Source organism: Oncorhynchus mykiss, chromosome 9, assembly GCF_057628025.1.
Source record: "Oncorhynchus mykiss isolate SJ-2025 chromosome 9, ASM5762802v1, whole genome shotgun sequence".
Classification (NCBI taxonomy): Eukaryota; Metazoa; Chordata; class Actinopteri; order Salmoniformes; family Salmonidae; genus Oncorhynchus; species Oncorhynchus mykiss.
Window position 1 is genome coordinate 71363030 of NC_143030.1, and position 21420 is coordinate 71384449.

Genomic DNA, 21420 nt, shown 5'->3' on the forward strand with positions numbered 1-21420 from the left:
TTATAAGAGCCATCAGTGTGATGGATCTCACAGTGTGTGGGGAGAGAGAGGTGAGAGATGAACAAGCATACTGCAGTCCATCCAATGCATACTGAGTATCTCTCCTCCTATTGCCCTCTCTCTCCTTCTCTCTCCATCAGTCTATCACTCACAGTCACAAGCCTCTGAGATGGAAGGAGAGTTTTAGCTCAGGGAAAAAGGAAAACGAGGGACTCCATCTCCTTCTTTCAGGTGCTCTCTTCCCTTTAATTTCTTCTCATCTACATGTTTCTTTGTTTACCGATGGTTTGTTTGTTTACCCTATACATTTATTTATTCACAGTGTGCTTTTGTAGTGCCTGCTCCTGACTGCCCGAGGTGGAGGAGGTGGAGTCAGTAAGGAGAGAAGAGGATTGGCACGTGGGAGGTGCGCATGGGCCCGGGGGCGGGTCTTAAGATGGCATGGCTGAGAGGTGGGCCCTGTAATAGGTGGTGGTGGTGGTGATGCGGGTGGTGCTGGGCCGAAGACGCTGCTGCAGCACGAAGCTGAGCCAATTGGTGGTTCGAGGAAGCGGCTGCAGCCATCGCCGCAGCAACAGCCAGGGGACTGGGCAAGAGCCCTGCCCCCAAACATTTGGAGAGATCCTTAGAGAAGTTCAGAGAGGACTGAGGGAGGGAGAGAGGGAGAGAGGGAGAGAGGGAGGGAGGGAGAGAGGGAGAGAGGGAGTTTAGTGGCAGACGCTGAACACATGTAGCGCAAAACAAATATAGAATACCATTTCAGTTTGAAACTATTTGATCTGTCTTAACACAGAGGCTTCTGATTAGACTGTATGTCCAGCACATTCCAAAATGGAACTTCAGGGCATTAGTAATGCACCTACTGATTACTCAGAAAACAACCTCCTCACTATCAGTGGATAAACTAGTGAATTTGAGCTAGCCCTGGCAAGGGATAATCATTAGTTAAACTAGCCTTGGCCCAGTAGAGGTCAGGTAAGTGATCAGAAGTGAAAGGTTACCGTGAGGTCAGCTACCCTGTGCTTCTTGTGTCGGCTGAGAAGAGGGTTAGGTTTCCCTGCCACTCCGTCCCGGTGCCTTCGACTAGATATGTGCTGCAGGGAGGGAGAGCGATATAAAGGGTTAGACAGCAGCCAGACGATCCAGGACCGACACAGTCATATGGCGACTGCGGTTGCACCATAATTATTTCACTGATCCAATCTTCTCAGTTAGTACATAAGGAGTACGTGCTGGCGGTCAATTTGGAATAGTAGTCACCTCTAGGGGTCTTTAGGGGCCTAGTGTGAAAATGAGTAGTCACCTCTAGGGGTCTTTAGGGGCCTAGTGTGAAAATGAGTAGTCAACTCTAGGGGTCTTTAGGGGCCTAGTGTGAAAATGAGTAGCCACCTCTAGGGGTCTTTAGGGGCCTAGTGTGAAAATGAGTAGTCACCTCTAGGGGTCTTTAGGGGCCTAGTGTGAAAATGAGACATCACCTCTAGGGGTCTTTAGGGGCCTAGTGTAAAAATGAGACATCACCTCTAGGGGTCTTTAGGGGCCTAGTGTGAAAATGAGTAGTCACCTCTAGGGGTCTTTAGGGGCCTAGTGTGAAAATGAGACATCACCTCTAGGGGTCTTTAGGGGCCTAGTGTGAAAATGAGTAGTCACCTCTAGGGGTCTTTAGGGGCCTAGTGTGAAAATGAGACATCACCTTTAGGGGTCTTTAGGGGCCTAGTGTGAAAATGAGACATCACCTCTAGGGGTCTTTAGGGGCCTAGTGTAAAAATGAGACATCACCTCAAGGGGTCTTTAGGGGCCTAGTGTGAAAATGAGTAGTCACCTCTAGGGGTCTTTAGGGGCCTAGTGTGAAAATGAGACATCACCTCTAGGGGTCTTTAGGGGCCTAGTGTGAAAATGAGACATCACCTTTAGGGGTCTTTAGGGGCCTAGTGTGAAAATGAGACATCACCTCTAGGGGTCTTTAGGGGCCTAGTGTAAAAACGAGACATCACCTCTAGGGGTCTTTAGGGGCCTAGTGTGAAAATGAGAAGTGACCTCTAGGGGTCTTTAGGGGCCTAGTGTGAAAATGTGTAGTCACCTCTAGGGGTCTTTAGGGGCCTAGTGTGAAAATGAGACATCACCTCTAGGGGTCTTTAGGGGCCTAGTGTGAAAATGAGACATCACCTTTAGGGGTCTTTAGGGGCCTAGTGTGAAAATGAGACATCACCTCTAGGGGTCTTTAGGGGCCTAGTGTAAAAATGAGAAGTAATCTAGATAAAGGGGTCTTCTGTATGTGGCCCCCGCCTCTCTCACCTCTTTGAGTTGCAGTTCAGGGTTGACCCGCATGTTGCAAATCCCACACACACACACGCACGCACATGCACGCACGGACACACCATCTTCCTCACCTGTTTGAGTTGCAGTTCAGAGTTGACCCTCACGTTGCAGATCTCACAGTGGAAGGTGCGTTCCTCAGTGTTGGGGTCCACTGGACCCCCTCCCAGCTCCCCCGGGGGTTTGGGGCCCAGCCGAGGGTACGCCTTGATAGGACCCAGCCCACTGCGAGCCTCCAGGATAGTTTTGTGTTTGGTGCCTACACACACAAGTTTTCTTTAATTGACTTAAAGAAAATGGTGTCTAACTATCCCGTGAGGGATGGGTCAAGACACAAAGTAAAAATGCATTCAATCCTTCATTCACTCACACACACACACACACACACACACACACACACACACACACACACACACACACACACACACACACACACACACACACACACACACACACACACACACACACACACACACACACACACACAAAGCATCAGTCTTTAGTCCAGGATGACATCACCCCAAAAACTAACATAAGTGTATACACCATGCTGAACTGTTCTATACCCCCATCTATCAGCCACAGCTCATTGAACTGTTCTATATCCCCATCTATCAGCCACAGCTCATTGAACTGTTCTATACCCCCATCTATCAGCCACAGCTTATTGAACTGTTCTATAACCCCATCTATCAGCCACAGCTCATTGAACTGTTCTATAGCCCCATCTATCAGCCACAGCTTATTGAACTGTTCTATAACCCCATCTATCAGCCACAGCTCATTGAACTGTTCTATAACCCCATCTATCAGCCACAGCTCATTGAACTGTTCTATAACCCCATCTATCAGCCACAGCTCATTGAACTGTTCTATAACCCCATCTATCAGCCACAGCTCATTGAACTGTTCTATATCCCCATCTATCAGCCACAGCTCATTGAACTGTTCTATACCCCCATCTATTAGCCACAGCTTATTGAACTGTTCTATAACCCCATCTATCAGCCACAGCTCATTGAACTGTTCTATAGCCCCATCTATCAGCCACAGCTCATTGAACTGTTCTATATCCCCATCTATCAGCCACAGCTCATTGAACTGTTCTATAACCCCATCTATCAGCCACAGCTTATTGAACTGTTCTATAACCCCATCTATCAGCCACAGCTCATTGAACTGTTCTATAACCCCATCTATCAGCCACAGCTCATTGAACTGTTCTATAACCCCATCTATCAGCCACAGCTCATTGAACTGTTCTATAACCCCATCTATCAGCCACAGCTCATTGAACTGTTCTATAACCCCATCTATCAGCCACAGCTCATTGAACTGTTCTATAACCCCATCTATCAGCCACAGCTCATTGAACTGTTCTATAGCCCCATCTATCAGCCACAGCTCATTGAACTGTTCTATATCCCCATCTATCAGCCACAGCTCATTGAACTGTTCTATAACCCCATAACCCAATTAGGATGTGTTAACTAGCTGTTAGAGTATTAACTAGCGGCTAGAGAAGTCTGTACTGTACCGCCATCTGAACCACAGGAGGTTGGTGGCACCTTAATTGGAGAGGACGGGCTCGTGGTAATGGCTGGAGCTGAATGGTATCAAATACATCAAACATGGTTTCCATGGGTTTGATTCCATTCCATTAGCTCTGTTATGGCCATTACTATGAATCGTCCTCCCCTCAGCAACCTCCTGTGATCTGAACTTTCCTCTAACTCAGCACTGGTAGGCAGCAGAGTAGAGTACACAAAGCACATGTACAGTTAGTGAAATCTGATGGTGTAGGGTGAAGTTACCCCTATATGCTGATAATGAGTCAGTTAGTCCTTTCCCCCGCTAATGGTTAAGGTAAGGATTGGGGAAGGGGAAGCTGATCCTAGATCTAGTCTTAGGGGAAACTTCACCTGGAGTGGAATGGGACTAGGAGGGGAGGTGTAGTATTAATATGAACCACTAGAGGGCCACGGTGATGTGGTAACGCTGTAGGCTACAGTAGTGGCGTTATGGCTGTAACCGTACATGGTCTCCACTGTTAGAGTTGACATTGGCATAGAACTGAAAGACGTCTATCTCTCTCTGTTCTTTTAGGGTAGCCAGTTGAATGTTCTGGGTTAGGGTTAGCTTTTCTGAGAGGTCATGTGCCAACATCTAGATGACATCTGTAATATTGAAGTCAACTCGGTGCATAGGTCAACTGCTTTTGGTTGTACCGTGCAGTATGTTCTGTGAGCTGCCTCGTGGTCGAATATGAGTGTTACTCTCTTGTTCAAATGGTTTGCATTACACACTCAGACAGCCCTGACGATGTTAGTTCTGGTCTTCTTAATGCTGGTCCTCTGAATGACGAGGTCATTACGTTCAGAAGGTAGTATTAATGTGTTGAATCTAGAGGTTATTAGTCATGACATCACAATACAAAGGTGCATTCAAACTCAAGAACTTCTAGCCTTGAAAGAGTGAAAGAGCTGTCTGTTTTCTGTGCTCTCTCTGGTGCTGAAATATGAGTGTCATTCCTTGTTCAAGTTGTGTGCATTAGATTGACTGACAGCATACACGTTGTTGTGCCAAAATAGTTCCTTTCTAACTAGTGTGTTAGAAAAAGGGCAGTGTGCTCAGTCTAAAAATATGATTCTTATTTCCAGCATTACACACATTTGTCCTGCTACCAAAATTGTTCCTTTATAACTAATTTCATGTTTTGTCCTTGGATGAAAAATTCTAGTCATGTCCTACCCTCCGTGTCCCCACTACTCCCCCGATCCCAGAACCTCAATCACGCCATTTTGCACTTGGTCTGACCGAGAGTTTGTTTACGTCCCAAATAGCACCCTATTTCCTGTATGGTGCTCTGCTTTTCAACAGAGCACTGGTCAAAATTAGTGCATTCTATAGGGAATAGGGTGCCAAAGTTTGGCATTTACTTTGACTTGTTCTCCCAAATCCCTGATCTTTGAGCAGTGAGTAATAGGTTACAGCAGGAGAACATGGAGGAGGAGGGGGAGGAGGGGGATAAAGAAGAAGGAGGAGGAGGGAGGTCTGGAATGACTGATTTCACTTGTGGCCAATAATGTGGAGTTGGAGTTTTTTGCGGTCTTTGTTCTATTCTGTGCAGACAATAGATGAACCCTGTCTGGGTTTTCTCGTCCTGCGTGCCGAGCTGCTTGACTCACAGTTACAATGAAACACTACACAAACAGACAGGAGATGTCTCCAAACATGAAAATGAGACAATACACGGCGAGGAACTGTTTTGTAAACGTATGATTACGGTTCAATACACACCCATCCACAACCTTACTTCTCAACCTCTCTTTTTGTTCATAGCACTGCTAGTCACACTGTGCATGTCTCTGTTTGTCTGTCTGTTTGTACAACATATGCTTTTATTTTTCAAATTCTTGTTTTGGGAATGAGAGATATTGCTTCCAGATTGTGAGTTGATTTGGACTGTTAATCTTCTCAGATTGAACTACAGGCACAGTAGATGTCAGAGATGCGTGAATGTCTCTGTTGATCTCTTTTTGTTTTATATCTGTCTGTGTAGCGTAAATTATTTGTGTGTGTTTTTGTATGGATGTACAGAATTAATTAGTGTTTGTACTGTAAGAACAGAAGAGAGTGCAATCAACAAGGAGTCTGATTGTATTCCTTTAACACTGTGTCATGTCCCTAGGGCTCAATAAAACATCTCATCTCTGTGTGTCCTGTCCCTAATCTCTGTGTGTCCTGTCCCTAGGGCTCAATAAAACATCTAATCTCTGTGTGTCCTCTCCCTAGGGCTCAATAAAACATCTAATCTCTGTGTGTCCTGTCCCTAGGGCTCAATAAAACATCTAATCTCTGTGTGTCCTCTCCCTAGGGCTCAATAAAACATATAATCTCTGTGTATCCTGTCCCTAGGGCTCAATAAAACATCTAATCTCTGTGTGTCCTGTCCCTAATCTCTGTGTGTCCTGTCCCTAGGGCTCAATAAAACATCTAATCTCTGTGTGTCCTCTCCCTAGGGCTCAATAGAACATCTAATCTCTGTGTGTCCTGTCCCTAGGGCTCAATAAAACATATAATCTATGTGTGTCCTCTCCATAGGTCTCAATAAAACATCTAATCTCTGTGTGTCCTCTCCCTAGGGCTCAATAAAACATCTAATCTCTGTGTGTCCTCTCCCTAGGGCTCAATAAAACATCTAATCTCTGTGTGTCCTCTCCCTAGGGCTCAATAAAACATCTAATCACTGTGTGTCCTCTCCCTAGGGCTCAACCAAACATCTAATATCTGTGTGTCCTCTCCCTAGGGCTCAATAAAACATCTAATCTCTGTGTGTCCTGTCCCTAGGGCTCAATAAAACATCTAAACTCTGTGTGTCCTCTCCCTAGGTCTCAATAAAACATCTAATCTCTGTGTGTCCTCTCCCTAGGGCTCAAGGGCTCAATAAAACATATAATTGCTGTGTGTCCTCTCCCTAGGGCTCAATAAAACATCTAATCTCTGTGTGTCCTCTGCCTAGGGCTCAATAAATCATCTAATATCTGTGTGTCCTCTCCCTAGAGCTCAATAAAACATATCATCTCTGTGTGTCCTCTCCATAGGGCTCAACCAAACATCTAATCTCTGTGTGTCCTCTCCCTAGGGCTCAATAAAACATATAATCTCTGTGTGTCCTCTCCCTAGGGCTCAATAAAACATATAATCTCTGTATGTCCTCTCCCTAGGGCTCAATAAAACATCTAATCTCTGTGTTTCCTCTCCCTAGGGCTCAATAAAACATCTAATCTCTGTGTGTCCTGTCCCTAGGGCTCAATAAAACATATCATCTCTGTGTGTCCTCTCCCTAGGGCTCAATAAAACATATAATTGCTGTGTGTCCTCTCCCTAGGGCTCAATAAAACATCTAATCTCTGTGTGTCCTCTCCCTAGGGCTCAATAAAACATCTAATCTCTGTGTGTCCTGTCCCTAGGGCTCAATAAAACATATAATCTCTGTGTGTCCTCTCCCTAAGGCTCAACCAAACATCTAATCTCTGTGTGTCCTCTCCCTAGGGCTCAATAAAACATATAATCTATGTGTGTCCTCTCCCTAGGGCTCAATAAAACATATAATCTCTGTGTGTCCTCTCCCTAGGGCTCAATAAAACATATAATCTCTGTGTGTCCTCTCCCTAGGGCTCAATAAAACATATAATCTCTGTGTGTCCTCTCCCTAGGGCTCAACCAAACATCTGATCTCTGTGTGTCCTCTCCCTAGGGCTCAATAAAACATCTAATCTCTGTGTGTCCTGTCCCTAGGGCTCAATAAAACATATAATCTCTGTGTGTCCTCTCCCTGGGGCTCAACCAAACATATCATCTCTGTGTGTCCTCTCCCTAGGGCTCAATAAAACATCTAATTGCTGTGTGTTCTCTCCCTAGGGCTCAATAAAACATCTAATCTCTGTGTGTCCTGTCCCTAGGGCTCAATAAAACATCTAATCTCTGTGTGTCCTGTCCCTAGGGCTCAATAAAACATCTAATCTCTGTGTGTCCTCTCCCTAGGTCTCAATAAAACATCTAATCTCTGTGTGTCCTCTCCCTAGGGCTCAATAAAACATCTAATCTCTGTGTGACCTCTCCCTAGGGCTCAATAAAACATCTAATCTCTGTGTGTCCTCTCCCTAAGGCTCAACCAAACATCTAATCTCTGTGTGTCCTCTCCCTAGGGCTCAATAAAACATATAATCTATGTGTGTCCTCTCCCTAGGGCTCAATAAAACATCTAATCTCTGTGTGTCCTCTCCCTAGGGCTCAATAAAACATATAATCTCTGTGTGTCCTCTCCCTAGGGCTCAATAAAACATATAATCTCTGTGTGTCCTCTCCCTAGGGCTCAACCAAACATCTGATCTCTGTGTGTCCTCTCCCTAGGGCTCAATAAAACATCTAATCTCTGTGTGTCCTGTCCCTAGGGCTCAATAAAACATATAATCTCTGTGTGTCCTCTCCCTGGGGCTCAACCAAACATATCATCTCTGTGTGTCCTCTCCCTAGGGCTCAATAAAACATCTAATTGCTGTGTGTTCTCTCCCTAGGGCTCAATAAAACATCTAATCTCTGTGTGTCCTGTCCCTAGGGCTCAATAAAACATCTAATCTCTGTGTGTCCTGTCCCTAGGGCTCAATAAAACATCTAATCTCTGTGTGTCCTCTCCCTAGGTCTCAATAAAACATCTAATCTCTGTGTGTCCTCTCCCTAGGGCTCAATAAAACATCTAATCTCTGTGTGTCCTCTCCCTAGGGCTCAATAAAACATCTAATTGCTGTGTGTCCTCTCCCTAGGGCTCAATAAAACAGCTAATCTCGGTGTGTCCTCTCCCTACTCAATAAAACATCTAATCTCTGTGTGTCCTGTCCCTAGGGCTCAATAAAACATCTAATCTCAGTGATTCCTCTCCCTAGGGCTCAACCAAACATCTAATTGCTAATTGCTGTGTGTCCTGTCCTTAGGGCTCAACCAAACATCTAATTGCTCTGTGTCCTGTCCCTAGGGCTCAATCAAACATCTAATTGCCGTGTGTCCTGTCCCTTGGGCTCAATAAAACATCTAACCTCTGTCCCTAATCTCTGTGTGTCCTGTCCCTAGGGCTCAATCAAACATCTAATTGCTGTGTGTCCTGTCCCTGTGGCTCAATCAAACATCTAATTGCTGTGTGTCCTGTCCCTAATCTCTGTATGTCCTGTCCCTAATCTCTGTGTGTCCTGTCCCTAGGGCTCAATCAAACAGCCATCCCAAAAACCCTTCCAAAGGTTACTGTAATGATGTCACTGATTATGTTTCCATTGATCGACACTTAGTTATACATTAAGAAGCTTTTCATGTTTATCTATCATCATGTCTGTCTGTCTGGCAGTCCAAGGCCATTCCCATTCCCCTAACAGCACTGCCTTACTGCTGTGTGGGGTAAGGGTGAGGTGTAATACAGGGACTGGTGTGTGTGTGTGTGTGTGTATGTGTGACATGAACCAGAACACAGAGCGAATTAAGGGGAAATGAACAGCTTCCCCAAGCCACAGACTAAAAGGTTAGGTGGGTTGAGCCTAATGGATTTGACTGGCATCTTTGGGACATTTAGGAGTTCTAAAATCAGTCATGTGGAAGCACACCCAAAATAGTTTTTAAAACTATTTTATTTCACCTTTATTTAACCAGGTACGCTAGTTGAGAACAAGTTCTCATTTACAACTGCGACCTGGCCAAGATAAAGCAAAGCAGTGCGACACAAACAACAACACAGAGTTACACATGGAATAAACAAACATGCAGTCAATAACACAATAGAAAAGGTCTATACAGTGTATGTACAGTGTCCATACAGTGTGTGCAAATGAGGTAAAATAAGGGCGGTAAGGCAATAAATAGGCCATAGTGGCGAAATAATTACATTATACAAATTAAACACTGGAGTGATAGATGTGCAGAAGATGAGTGTGCAAGTAGAGATACTGGAGTGCAAAGGAGCAAAATAAATCTAATAAATAACCGTATGGGGGATGAGGTAGTTGGATGGGCTATTTACAGATCGGCTATGTACATGTGCAGTGATCTGTGAGCTGCTCTGACAGCTGGTGCTTAAAGTTAGTGAGGGAGATATGAGTCTCCAGCTTCAGTGATTTTTGCAATTCGTTCCAGTCATTGGCAACAGAGAACTGGAAGGAAAGGCGGCCAAAGAAGGAATTGGCTTTGGGGGTGACCAGTGAGATATACCTGCTGGAGCGCGTGCTACGTGTGGGTGCTGCTATGGTGACCAGTGAGCTGAGATAAGGCGGGGCTTTACCTAGCAAAGACTGATAAATGACCTGGAGCCAGTGTGTTTGGCGACAAATATGAAGCGAGGGCCAGCCAACGAGAGCATACAGGTCACAGTGGTGGGTAGTAAATGGGGCTTTGGTGACAAAACGGTTAGCACCAATTTGCTGAGTAGAGTTTTGGAGGCTATTTTGTAAATGACATCACTGAAGTCAAGGATCGGTAGGATGCTTTGTTGCGAAATAGGAAGCCGATTCTAGATTTAATTTTGGATTGGAGGTGCTTAATGTGAGTCTGGAAGGAGAGTTTACAGTCTAATCAGACACCTAGGTATTTGTAGTTGTCCACATAAGTCAGAACCGTCCAGAGTAGTGATGCTGGATGGATAGGTGTGGGCAGCGATCGGTTGAAGTGCATGCATTTAGTTTTACTTGCATTTAAGAGCAGTTGGAGGCCACGGAAGGAGAGGTGTATGGCATTGAAGCTCATCTGGAGGTTAGTTAACACAAAATGGTGTCATCTCCGTAGAGGTGGATCAGAGAATCACCAGCAGCAAGCGCGACCTCAATGATGTATACAGAGAAAAGATTCGGCCCGAGAATTGAGCCCTGTGGCACCCCCATAGAGACTGCCAGAGGTCCGGACAACGGACCCTCTGATTTGACACACTGAACTCTGTCTGAGAAGCAGTTGGTGAACCAGGCGAGGCAATCATTTGAGAAACCAAGGCTGCCGATAAGAATGTGATGAGAGTCAAAATCCTTGACCAAGGTTGATGAATACAGCTGCACAGTATTGTCTCTTATCGATGGCGGTTATGATATCGTTTAGGACCTTGAGCGTGGCTGAGGTGCACCCATGACCAGCTGGGAAACCAGATTGTATAGCGGAGAAGGTGGGATTTGAAATGGTCGGTGATCTGTTTGTTAACTTGGCTTTCAAAAACCTTAGAAAGGCAGGATAGGATAGATGTAGGTCTGTAGCAGTTTGGGTCTAGTGTCTCCCCCTTTGAAGAGGGGGATGACTGCGGTAGCTTTCCAATCTTTGGGGATTTCAGATGATACAAAAGAGAGGTTGAACAGGCTAGTAATAGGGGTTGCAATAATTTTGGCGTATAATTTTAGAAAGAGAGGGTCCAGATTGTCTAGCCCGGCTGGTTTGTAGGGGTCCAGATTTTGCAGCTCTTTCACAAAATCAGCTAACTGGATTTGGGTGAACTGAGAAATGGGGAAGGCTTGCGCAAGTTGCTTTGGGGGGTGTAGGGCTGTTGACAGGGGTAGTGGTAGCCAGGTGGAAAGCATGGACAGCCGTAAAAAAAAAAACTTTTTTAAATTCTCAATTATCATGGATTTATCGGTGGTGGCAGTGTTTCCTACACATCACAGGGGCTATTCGATGCTAATCGATGCTTATGCAGAAAGCCACAGGATGTTTTTTTGCTGGTCAAGGGCAGTGAGGTCTGGAGTGAACCAAGGGCTATATCTGTTCCCGGGTCTACATTTTTTGAATGGGGCATGCTTATTTAAGATTGTGAGGAAAGCACTTTTAAAGAATAACCAGGAATCTTCTACTGATGGAATGAGGTCAATATCCTTACAGGATACCTTGTTTTCCGGAGCGTTTGACAGTGATGAGGGGTGGTCGTTTGACCACAGACCCATTACGGACGCAGGCAATGAGGCAGTGATCGCTGAGATCCTGGTTGAAAACAGCAGAGGTGTATTTGGAGGGCAGGTTGGTTAGGATGATATCTATGAGGGCGCCTGTGTTTACAGATTTGGGGTTGTACCTGGTAGGTTCATTGATAATTTGTGTGAGATTGAGGAGATTGAGGGCATCAAGCTTAGATTGTAGGATGGCCGAGGTGTTAAGCGTGTCCCAGTTTAGTTCACCTAGCAGCACGAGCTCTGAAGATAGATGGGGGGCAATCAATTCACATATGGTGTCCAGGGCACAGCAGGGAGAGCAGAAGGTGGTCTATAGCAAGCAGCAATGGTGAGAGACTTGTTTCTGGAAAGGTGGATTTTTAAAAGTAGAAGCTGAATTTGTTTGGGCACAGAACTGGATAGTAAGACAGAACTCTGCAGAAGTCTGCAGGCTCTCCTGGCTTCTAGCCTTTTAAAATGATAAACTTGGATTAGCTAATACAACGTGCCATTGGAACACAGGAGAGATGGTTGCTGATAATGGGCCTCTGTCCGCCTGTGTAGATATTCCATAAAAAATAAGCCGTTTCCAGCTACAATAGTCATTTACAACATTAACAATGTCTACACTGTATTGCTGATCAATTTGATGTTATTTTAATGGACAAAAAATGAGCTTTTCTTTCAAAAACAAGGACATTTCTAAGTGACCCAAAACTTCTGAACGGTAGTGTATATCATTTGTATCAAGGTGTACAACATCTAAAGACCTGCATCACCATACTGAGAGATTTGCAGTTTCTAAAATGACTTATTTAGGTGTTATTGGAGCCTTTGTTCATGTTTTCCGTGTCCCTCATACTGCAGAACGAGCAATGAGAAAGTCTATGGCGGGTGGGGTAGGTTTCTCAAAACCATGTGAAATTGAAAAAAAAGTATCTGGACCTTTCTATAACATGACATTTACATTAAAAAAATTGAGAATTGGTTAAAAAATAGTGAACCAGCCCTTGAAGTACTAACTATTCAGATGACTACTAAGTGTCCTCTCCTAGATTAGTGACCTGAGAGGGCCACCATACCATACACCCATACTCTAAGCTATGTACCTTTGTTGTGAGCCTCCAGCTGTGAGAGGGAGTTGACGGACACTTTGCACAGTGAGCAGTAGAGGAGCTTCTTGACCTTGTCCTCCTCTGTCTCTGGGCCGGCTGGGGTCCCGGGAGCCACAGGGGCCACTGGAACACCACTCTGCTCAGGGATGGTGGTGTTGAAACCCACGGGGTAGTCAGAGGATGAGGGGAGAAGGGGAGAAGGCGTGAGGGTGGGGGTGGTCAGCATGGGATACACGGAGGAGGCAAGGGGGGAGTCGTGGGTGGAGAGGGGAGGCAGTGGGGGTAGGGGCCCAGGCGGGGTCATGAGAGGCCCCCTGTTTAACAGTGGTGGCAGAGTGAGGCGTGGTTCATCTAGAAAGGGAGAGAGTAAAAATATGATGTCAAATGAAATGCAGTGTTGGCACAACATCTAAACAGACTTGTTTTTCTGAGTAAAAGTGTGTAACTAAAACAATGAAGTGTTTACAATAGACTTTCGATGATGCCTTTCAAGTATGTATGTGGTGAAGCAAAGTCAAAATGTTTCCTTTTAACATGTGACCAACCACATCCTTACCCAACCCAAGCCCTTCAACTACAATACACTGGCTGGTTCTGAGATCACGCAAACACCATTTTCAGCTAATTTTAACTCACTAATGTAAAGGACTCCAAAAGCAAAACACTGGCCTGCCATTATGGGGAAGTATTTTAGTATTCAGTATGACCTTATCATTGTCTAGTGTTACTATAGCAATTATATATGGGGATTGGAGGAAGCAGGCCTGAAACCAGGGACAGAGCCAATGCCATATATATAATGAAATACTGTACGAACACATGGCATATACTGTATATATGTCTGGGGACAACACTGTAACTTCAACAGACATGTTTTCTCTTTTGAAGTGTCATAGTACTTCTCTGCTCTCACTAATTGTATAGTGCACTACTGTTGACCAGCGCCCCCTAGTCTCATTTTCCATAGTGCACTGCTTCTGACCGGAGCGATGCCATAGTCAAAAGTAGTGCACATAAGGAATATGGTGCCAATCCGGACGCAGACTGTATGGAGCCTGATCATTGGATGATTGTTCTGTTACTGTATCCATGTCGGTCTCTCCCTGAAGAGGTAGCCTACCGACTTTCTGCATATAAACTGCATTGTATTCGATTCAGACGGCCAAATAAAAAAGCTGTTGTCTCTTCTCGATGTATCAAATGATAACGCTGTTGTTGAGTGCTTTCAATTCCACTGGTTTCCCAGGCAAATAGGACGTTCTACATTAGAGGAGCTTCCAGCTGCTCTGCATGCTGAACTTCTACCTTCACGCACTGAAAATGACACCACATAGAACATGCGTGTGCCGTGTACATACACACTCCTCGCCACCACCTCAGATCTCTCCACCACGCACGTCAGTGCCAGTTACCAGGTGGGTGTGTTGGGGTAGGGTGTATCCTCAGTGTATGTCCAGGTGTTCCTTTAGGTAGGCTATAGGGGAGGAAGGGGGCCCCATCCAGCCCTCCTCCACCCAGCCGTGTTGGGGCTCTAGGGGTATGGTACCCAGTGTGTATGGTCAGGCATTGGTGTAACAGGGTAGGCAGGGAGCCTGTGTCCCTCCAGCCCTCTCCTCTCCTCTGGCTGATGTGTGTGGTCAGGTATTGTGGTTACAGGAGGAGACAGGAGTGGTATTTATCCCCTGTGTACCCTAACCCTCCAGCCCTCTTCTCTCTGGCCATCCTAAGTGATTTATGAGTTTAGAAAACCATCTCTGTTCTAATGAACACTCAGCATTATTCATTATGCTGCAGGGTGCCCTCTCTCCTCTCTCCGCCTGGCCTCTGTCCCACCTCTGACTCAGACTAACAACCCACACACACACACACTATTGGCCGGGGAAATGGCTGAGGGTCCAGTGTCACAAGAAAGTCTTTGATGGAAAAAATCATTATTTCACAGTTAGATCATGGCAGGCTTGTTTTGTCTCTCCTTCCCTCTGGGAAGTCTCTCAGAGCCTCGTTCATTGAGTGACTGCATGGCTGTAGGCTACAGAGATTGTCAGACTGGCCTCTTAAACACTATTGTGCCGAGCCCATAGTTCTAGAAACTATGGTGAATGAATAACCAGGCCAGATCAGTACAGCTTGGCTGGGTTCAGCTCTCCAGTCCCCTTTAGAGCTCTGGGTTCAGCTCTCCAGTCCCCTTTAGAGCTCTGGGTTCAGGTCTCCAGTCCCATTTAGAGCTTTGGGTTCAGCTCTCCAGTCCCCTTTAGGGCTCTGGGTTCAGCTCTCCAGTCCCCTTTAGAGCTCTGGGTTCAGCTCTCCAGTCCCATTTAGAGCTCTGGGTTCAGCTCTCCAGTCCATTTAGAGCTCTGGGTTCAGCTCTCCAGTCCCTTTTAGGGCTCTGGGTTCAGCTCTCCAGTCCCCTTTAGAGCTCTGGGTTCAGCTCTCCAGTCCCCTTTAGGGCTCTGGGTTCAGCTCTCCAGTCCCCTTTAGAGCTCTGGGTTCAGCTCTCCAGTCCCCTTTAGAGCTCTGGGTTCAGCTCTCCAGTCCCATTTAGATCTCTGGGTTCAGCTCGCCAGTCCATTTAGAGCTCTGGGTTCAGCTCTCCAGTCCCTTTTAGGGCTCTGGGTTCAGCTCTCCAGTCCCCTTTAGAGCTCTGGGTTCAGGTCTCCAGTCCCATTTAGAGCTCTGGGTTCAGTTCTCCAGTCCCCTTTAGGGCTCTGGGTTCAGCTCTCCAGTCCCCTTTAGAGCTCTGGGTTCAGCTCTCCAGTCCCCTTTAGAGCTCTGGGTTCAGGTCTCCAGTCCCATTTAGAGCTCTGGGTTCAGCTCTCCAGTCCCCTTTAGGGCTCTGGGTTCAGCTCTCCAGTCCCCTTTAGAGCTCTTGGTTCAGCTCTCCAGTCCCATTTAGAGCTCTGGGTTCAGCTCTCCAGTCCATTTAGAGCTCTGGGTTCAGCTCTCCAGTCCCTTTTAGGGCTCTGGGTTCAGCTCTCCAGTCCCCTTTAGAGCTCTGGGTTCAGGTCTCCAGTCCCCTTTAGAGCTCTGGGTTCAGCTCTCCAGTCCCCTTTAGAGCTCTGGGTTCAGCTCTCCAGTCCCCTTTATAGCTCTGGGTTCAGGTCTCCAGTCCCCTTTATAGCTCTGGGTTCAGCTCTCCAGTCCCATTTAGATCTCTGGGTTCAGCTCTCCAGTCCCCTTTAGAGCTCTGGGTTCAGGTCTCCAGTCCCATTTAGAGCTCTGGGTTCAGCTCTCCAGTCCCCTTTAGAGCTCTGGGTTCAGCTCTCCAGTCCCATTTAGGGCTCTGGGTTCAGCTCTCCAGTCCCATTTAGGGCTCTGGGTTCAGGTCTCCAGTCCCCTTTAGAGCTCTGGGTTCAGCTCTCCAGTCCCCTTTAAGGCTCTGGGTTCAGCTCTCCAGTCCCCTTTAGAGCTCTGGGTTCAGCTCTCCAGTCCCCTTTAGAGCTCTGGGTTCAGCTCTCCAGTCCCCTTTAGAGCTCTGGGTACAGCTCTCCAGTCCTATTTAGAGCTCTGGGTTCAGCTCTCCAGTCCCATTTAGAGCTCTGGGTACAGCTCTCCAGTCCATTTAGAGCTCTGGGTTCAGCTCTCCAGTCCCCTTTAGAGCTCTGGGTTCAGCTCTCCAGTCCATTTTAGAGCTCTGGGTACAGCTCTCCAGTCCCTTTTAGGGCTCTGGGTTCAGCTCTCCAGTCCCCTTTAGAGCTTTGGGTTCAGTTTTCTACTCCATTTAGAGCTCTGGGTTCAGCTCTCCAGTCCCTTTTAGAGCTCTGGGTTCAACTCTACAGTCCCTTTTAGAGCTCTGGGATCAGCTCTCATGTCCCCTTTAGAGCTCTGGGTTGAGCTCTCTACTCCCTTTAGAGCTCTGGGTTCAGCTCTCTACTCTTTTTAGAGCTCTGGGTTCAGCTCTCTACTCCTTTCAGAGCTCTGGGTTCAGCTCTCTACTCCTTTCAGAGCTCTGGGTTCAGCTCTCTACTCCCATTAGAGCTCTGGGTTAGCTCTCTACTCTTTTTAGAGCTCTGGGTTCAGCTCTCTACTCCCTTTAGAGCTCTGGGTTCAGCTCTCTACTCCTTTCAGAGCTCTGGGTTCAGCTCTCTACTCCCTTTAGAGCTCTGGGTTAGCTCTCTACTCTTTTTAGAGCTCTGGGTTCAGCTCTCTACTCCTTTCAGAGCTCTGGGTTCAGCTCTCTACTCTTTTTAGAGCTCTGGGTTCAGCTCTCTACTCCCTTTAGTGCTCTGGGGTCAGCTCTCTACTCCCTTTAGAGCTCTGGGGTCAATAGAGAGCAAGTCACAAGAAAGAGAAATAAACACCCGACCCCTTCAGAATATCCAGTACTTCCGTCATCACAACATAACCCGATGGTTCCAGAGGTGGGTCAAAGACACAAAATACATATGAAAACATAGTTAGGATGATGAAAAGCAGCCACATCAGCATGTTAAGTCCCTTCAGTTAGTAGTTCTGATACTGTATGACTGGGCTGAGGGCTGGATTGGGCTGTGAGCTGGACTGGGCTGAAGGCTGGACTAGGCTGAGGGCTGGACTGGGCTGTGAGCTGGACTAGGCTGAGGGCTGGACTGGGCTGAGGGCCGGACTGTGCTGAAGGCAGGACGCTTTGTGACTTAAGGACTGCAGGCTAAATGTCACCCTGTGAAGCAGACAGGCGGCCAGACTGCCCCCATAATCATTTTACATGATTGTGGCGCCCTGACACTGTACTGTGCTGGCTCGGATATGTTCTTTTCACATTGTCATTTCAAATATGGTTCCAGCAGCTATGGTGGAATGCGTAGGCAGGCCAGCCCAGTACAGCTCAGCTTGGCTCGGCTCCATTTGGCCCAGTAGTGTGGAAATGGTATTGGTGCTTGGGTGTCGGTGGGACAAAGCCACAGGAAAGATATAATAACATGTGGGGAGAAGAAAGGCATCCAGACACAATCTTGAGGTTCGGATATATAACACTGAATAATGTCTCATGGTCTCGGTCTTTATCAATGTCTATGTTATTCTTTCAGCTTTGTTTAATGACACCTGCTCTGTGTTCCCATGGTGAAATTGTCTGGTAAACAGTGTTCAGTACTCAGTATAACCTTTTCAAATACCACCGTGACCAGATTGAAAATTTTCCCCTGTTCTTTCATTCCTAAGTGTTTTTGATCCAGGGAGGGACGGAGAGACAGACAGAGTGAGACTGGTGACAGTGAGGGAATGGAAAGTTCCGGTTGGTGAGGAGAGGAGATGGACAGAGACTGAAGCAGAAAGAGAGAGGAGAGAGAGAGTAACAGCCACACCCTCCACAGTGCCCTCTGTCTCTAATAACCAATCTGTCACACCAAGAGCAATAAATGACATTAGTGTCACGCCCTGATCTGTTTCACCTGTCCATGTGCTTGTCTCCACTCCACTCCAGGTGTCGCCCATCTCCCCATTGTCCCCACCCCCTTATGTTTGTCTGTTGCCGGTTCGTCTGGTTTGTCAAGTCAACCAGTGTTTTTGTCTCAGCTCCTGCATTTCCCAGTCAGTCTTTTCTCGCCCTCCTGGTTTTGACCCTTGCCTGTCCTGTCTCTGAGTCCGCCTGCCTCACCACTCTGCCTGTCCTGTCTCTGAGCCCGCCTGCCTCACCACTCTGCCTGACCTGTCTCTGAGCCCGCCTGCCTCACCACTCTGCCTGTCCTGTCTCTGAGCCCGCCTGCCTCACCACTCTGCCTGTCCTGTCTCTGAGCCCGCCTGCCTCACCACTCTGCCTGTCCTGTCTCTGAGCCCGCCTGCCTCACCACTCTGCCTGTCCTGTCTCTGAGCCCGCCTGCCTGACCACTCTGCCTGTCCTGTCTCTGAGCCCGCCTGCCTCACCACTCTGCCTGTCCCGTCTCTGAGCCCGCCTGCCTGACCACTCTGCCTGTCCTGTCTCCGAGCCCGCCTGCCTCACCACTCTGCCTGTCCTGTCTCTGAGCCCGCCTGCCTCACCACTCTGCCTGTCCTGTCTCTGAGCCCGCCTGCCTGACCACTCTGCCTGTCCTGTCTCTGAGGCCGCCTGCCTCACCACTCTGCCTGTCCTGTCTCTGAGCCCGCCTGCCTCACCACTCTGCCTGACCTGACCCTGAGCCTGCCTGCAGTCCTAAACCTTTGCCCCACTAGAGTAACAGCCACACCCTCCACAGTGCCCTCTGTCTCTAATAACCAATCTGTCACACCAAGAGCACTAAATGACATTAGTGTCACGCCCTGATCTGTTTCACCTGTCCATGTGCTTGTCTCCACTCCACTCCAGGTGTCGCCCATCTCCCCATTGTCCCCACCCCCTTATGTTTGTCTGTTGCCGGTTCGTCTGGTTTGTCAAGTCAACCAGTGTTTTTGTCTCAGCTCCTGCATTTCCCAGTCCGTCTTTTCTCGCCCTCCTGGTTTTGACCCTTGCCTGTCCTGTCTCTGAGTCCGCCTGCCTCACCACTCTGCCTGTCCTGTCTCTGAGCCCGCCTGCCTCACCACTCTGCCTGTCCTGTCTCTGAGTCCGCCTGCCTCACCACTCTGCCTGACCTGTCTCTGAGCCCGCCTGCCTCACCACTCTGCCTGTCCTGTCTCTGAGCCCGCCTGCCTCACCACTCTGCCTGTCCTGTCTCTGAGCCCGCCTGCCTTACCACTCTGCCTGTCCTGTCTCTGAGCCCGCCTGCCTGACCACTCTGCCTGTCCTGTCTCTGAGGCCGCCTGCCTCACCACTCTGCCTGTCCTGTCTCTGAGCCCGCCTGCCTCACCACTCTGTCTGACCTGACCCTGAGCCTGCCTGCAGTCCTAAACCTTTGCCCCACTACTCTGGAATATCGACCCCTGACTGCCTTGACCTGTTGTTTGCCTGCCCCTGTCGCTGTAATAAACATTGTTACTTCAACACAGTCTGCATTTGGGTCTTACCTTCAAACCTGATAGTTAGATGAAACTATTAAACTGAGATCAGCTGTGATCTTTCCATACCAATAAATGTTATCCGACAGCTACAGTAACCTGTCTTATTCTCCTCCACTCACATCATATTCCTCTCTCTCTCCCTCCATCTACTCCCTCTCTCCTTCTGTCTCACTAGTCATTTAGCACCCTCTCTCCTTCTGTCTCACTAGTCATTTAGCACCCTCTTTCCTTCTGTCTCACTAGTCATTTAGCACCCTCTCTCCTTCTGTCTCACTAGTCATTTAGCACCCTCTCTCCTTCTGTCTCACTAGTCATTTAGCACCCTCTCTCCTTCTGTCTCACTAGTCATTTAGCACCCTCTCTCCTTCTGTCTCACTAGTCATTTATCACCCTCTCTCCTTCTGTCTCACTAGTCATTTAGCACCCTCTCTCCTTCTGTCTCACTAGTCATTTAGCACCCTCTCTCCTTCTGTCTCACTAGTCATTTATCACCCTCTCTCCTTCTGTCTCACTAGTCATTTATCACCCTCTCTCCTTCTGTCTCACTAATCATTTAGCACCCTCTCTCCTTCTGTCTCACTAGTCATTTAGCACCCTCTCTCCTTCTGTCTCACTAGTCATTTAGCACCCTCTCTCCTTCTGTCTCACTAGTCATTTAGCACCCTCTCTCCTTCTGTCTCACTAGTCATTTAGCACCCTCTCTCCTTCTGTCTCACTAGTCATTTAGCACCCTCTCTCCTTCTGTCTCACTAATCATTTAGCACCCTCTCTCCTTCTGTCTCACTAGTCATTTAGCACCCTCTCTCCTTCTGTCTCACTAATCATTTAGCACCCTCTCTCCTTCTGTCTCACTAGTCATTTAGCACCCTCTCTCCTTCTGTCTCACTAGTCATTTATCACCCTCTCTCCTTCTGTCTCACTAGTCATTTAGCACCCTCTCTCCTTCTGTCTCACTAGTCATTTAGCACCCTCTCTCCTTCTGTCTCACTAGTCATTTATCACCCTCTCTCCTTCTGTCTCACTAGTCATTTAGCACCCTCTCTCCTTCTGTCTCACTAGTCATTTAGCACCCTCTCTCCTTCTGTCTCACTAGTCATTTATCACCCTCTCTCCTTCTGTCTCACTAGTCATTTAGCACCCTCTCTCCTTCTGTCTCACTAGTCATTTAGCACCCTCTCTCCTTCTGTCTCACTAGTCATTTAGCACCCTCTCTCCTTCTGTCTCACTCTAGCGTTTCCGTGGTGACGGTGCTACTCTGCCATCTCTGTTCAAAGGTCCTGTTCCAAAACTGTACTACTCAAAATTAGTACTTACTTCCTTGCTTGTTCCCTCCTTAAAAATAATCCCTAATCTGACATGAGAGGTGACATCAAGGGGTTTCCATAACACAGCTTTCACCAATGTAGTGTCATGCCAGATCAGTGGTTACTTCAAGGGGTTTCCATAACACAGCTTTCACCAATGTAGTGTCATGCCAGATCAGTGGTTACTTCAAGGGGTTTCCATAACACAGCTTTCACCAATGTAGTGTCATGCCAGATCAGTGGTTACTTCAAGGGGTTTCCATAACACAGCTTTCACCAATGTAGTGTCATGCCAGATCAGTGGTTACTTCAAGGGGTTTTCATAACACAGCTTTCACCAATGTAGTGTCATGCCAGATCAGT

The 21420-nt window shown here is 47.3% G+C and overlaps 1 protein-coding gene across 3 annotated transcripts in view; it reads right to left on the reverse strand.

Moving 5' to 3' along the window:
* Positions 1-225: 225 nt before the first annotated feature.
* The window catches only part of LOC110531240 (zinc finger protein 385A-like), a 148142-nt gene continuing 126947 nt past the window's right edge, over positions 226-21420 (reverse strand). For all 3 annotated transcript variants that reach the window (XM_036988730.2, XM_090185230.1, XM_090185229.1), the window contains 4 exons: positions 12863-13219; positions 2388-2572; positions 1002-1094; positions 226-645 (listed from right to left, as the gene is read on the reverse strand). In XM_036988730.2, the coding sequence (XP_036844625.2) occupies positions 373-645; positions 1002-1094; positions 2388-2572; positions 12863-13219 (908 nt within the window). In that variant the 3' untranslated portion in view covers positions 226-372. The remainder of the gene's footprint in view (positions 646-1001; positions 1095-2387; positions 2573-12862; positions 13220-21420) is intronic.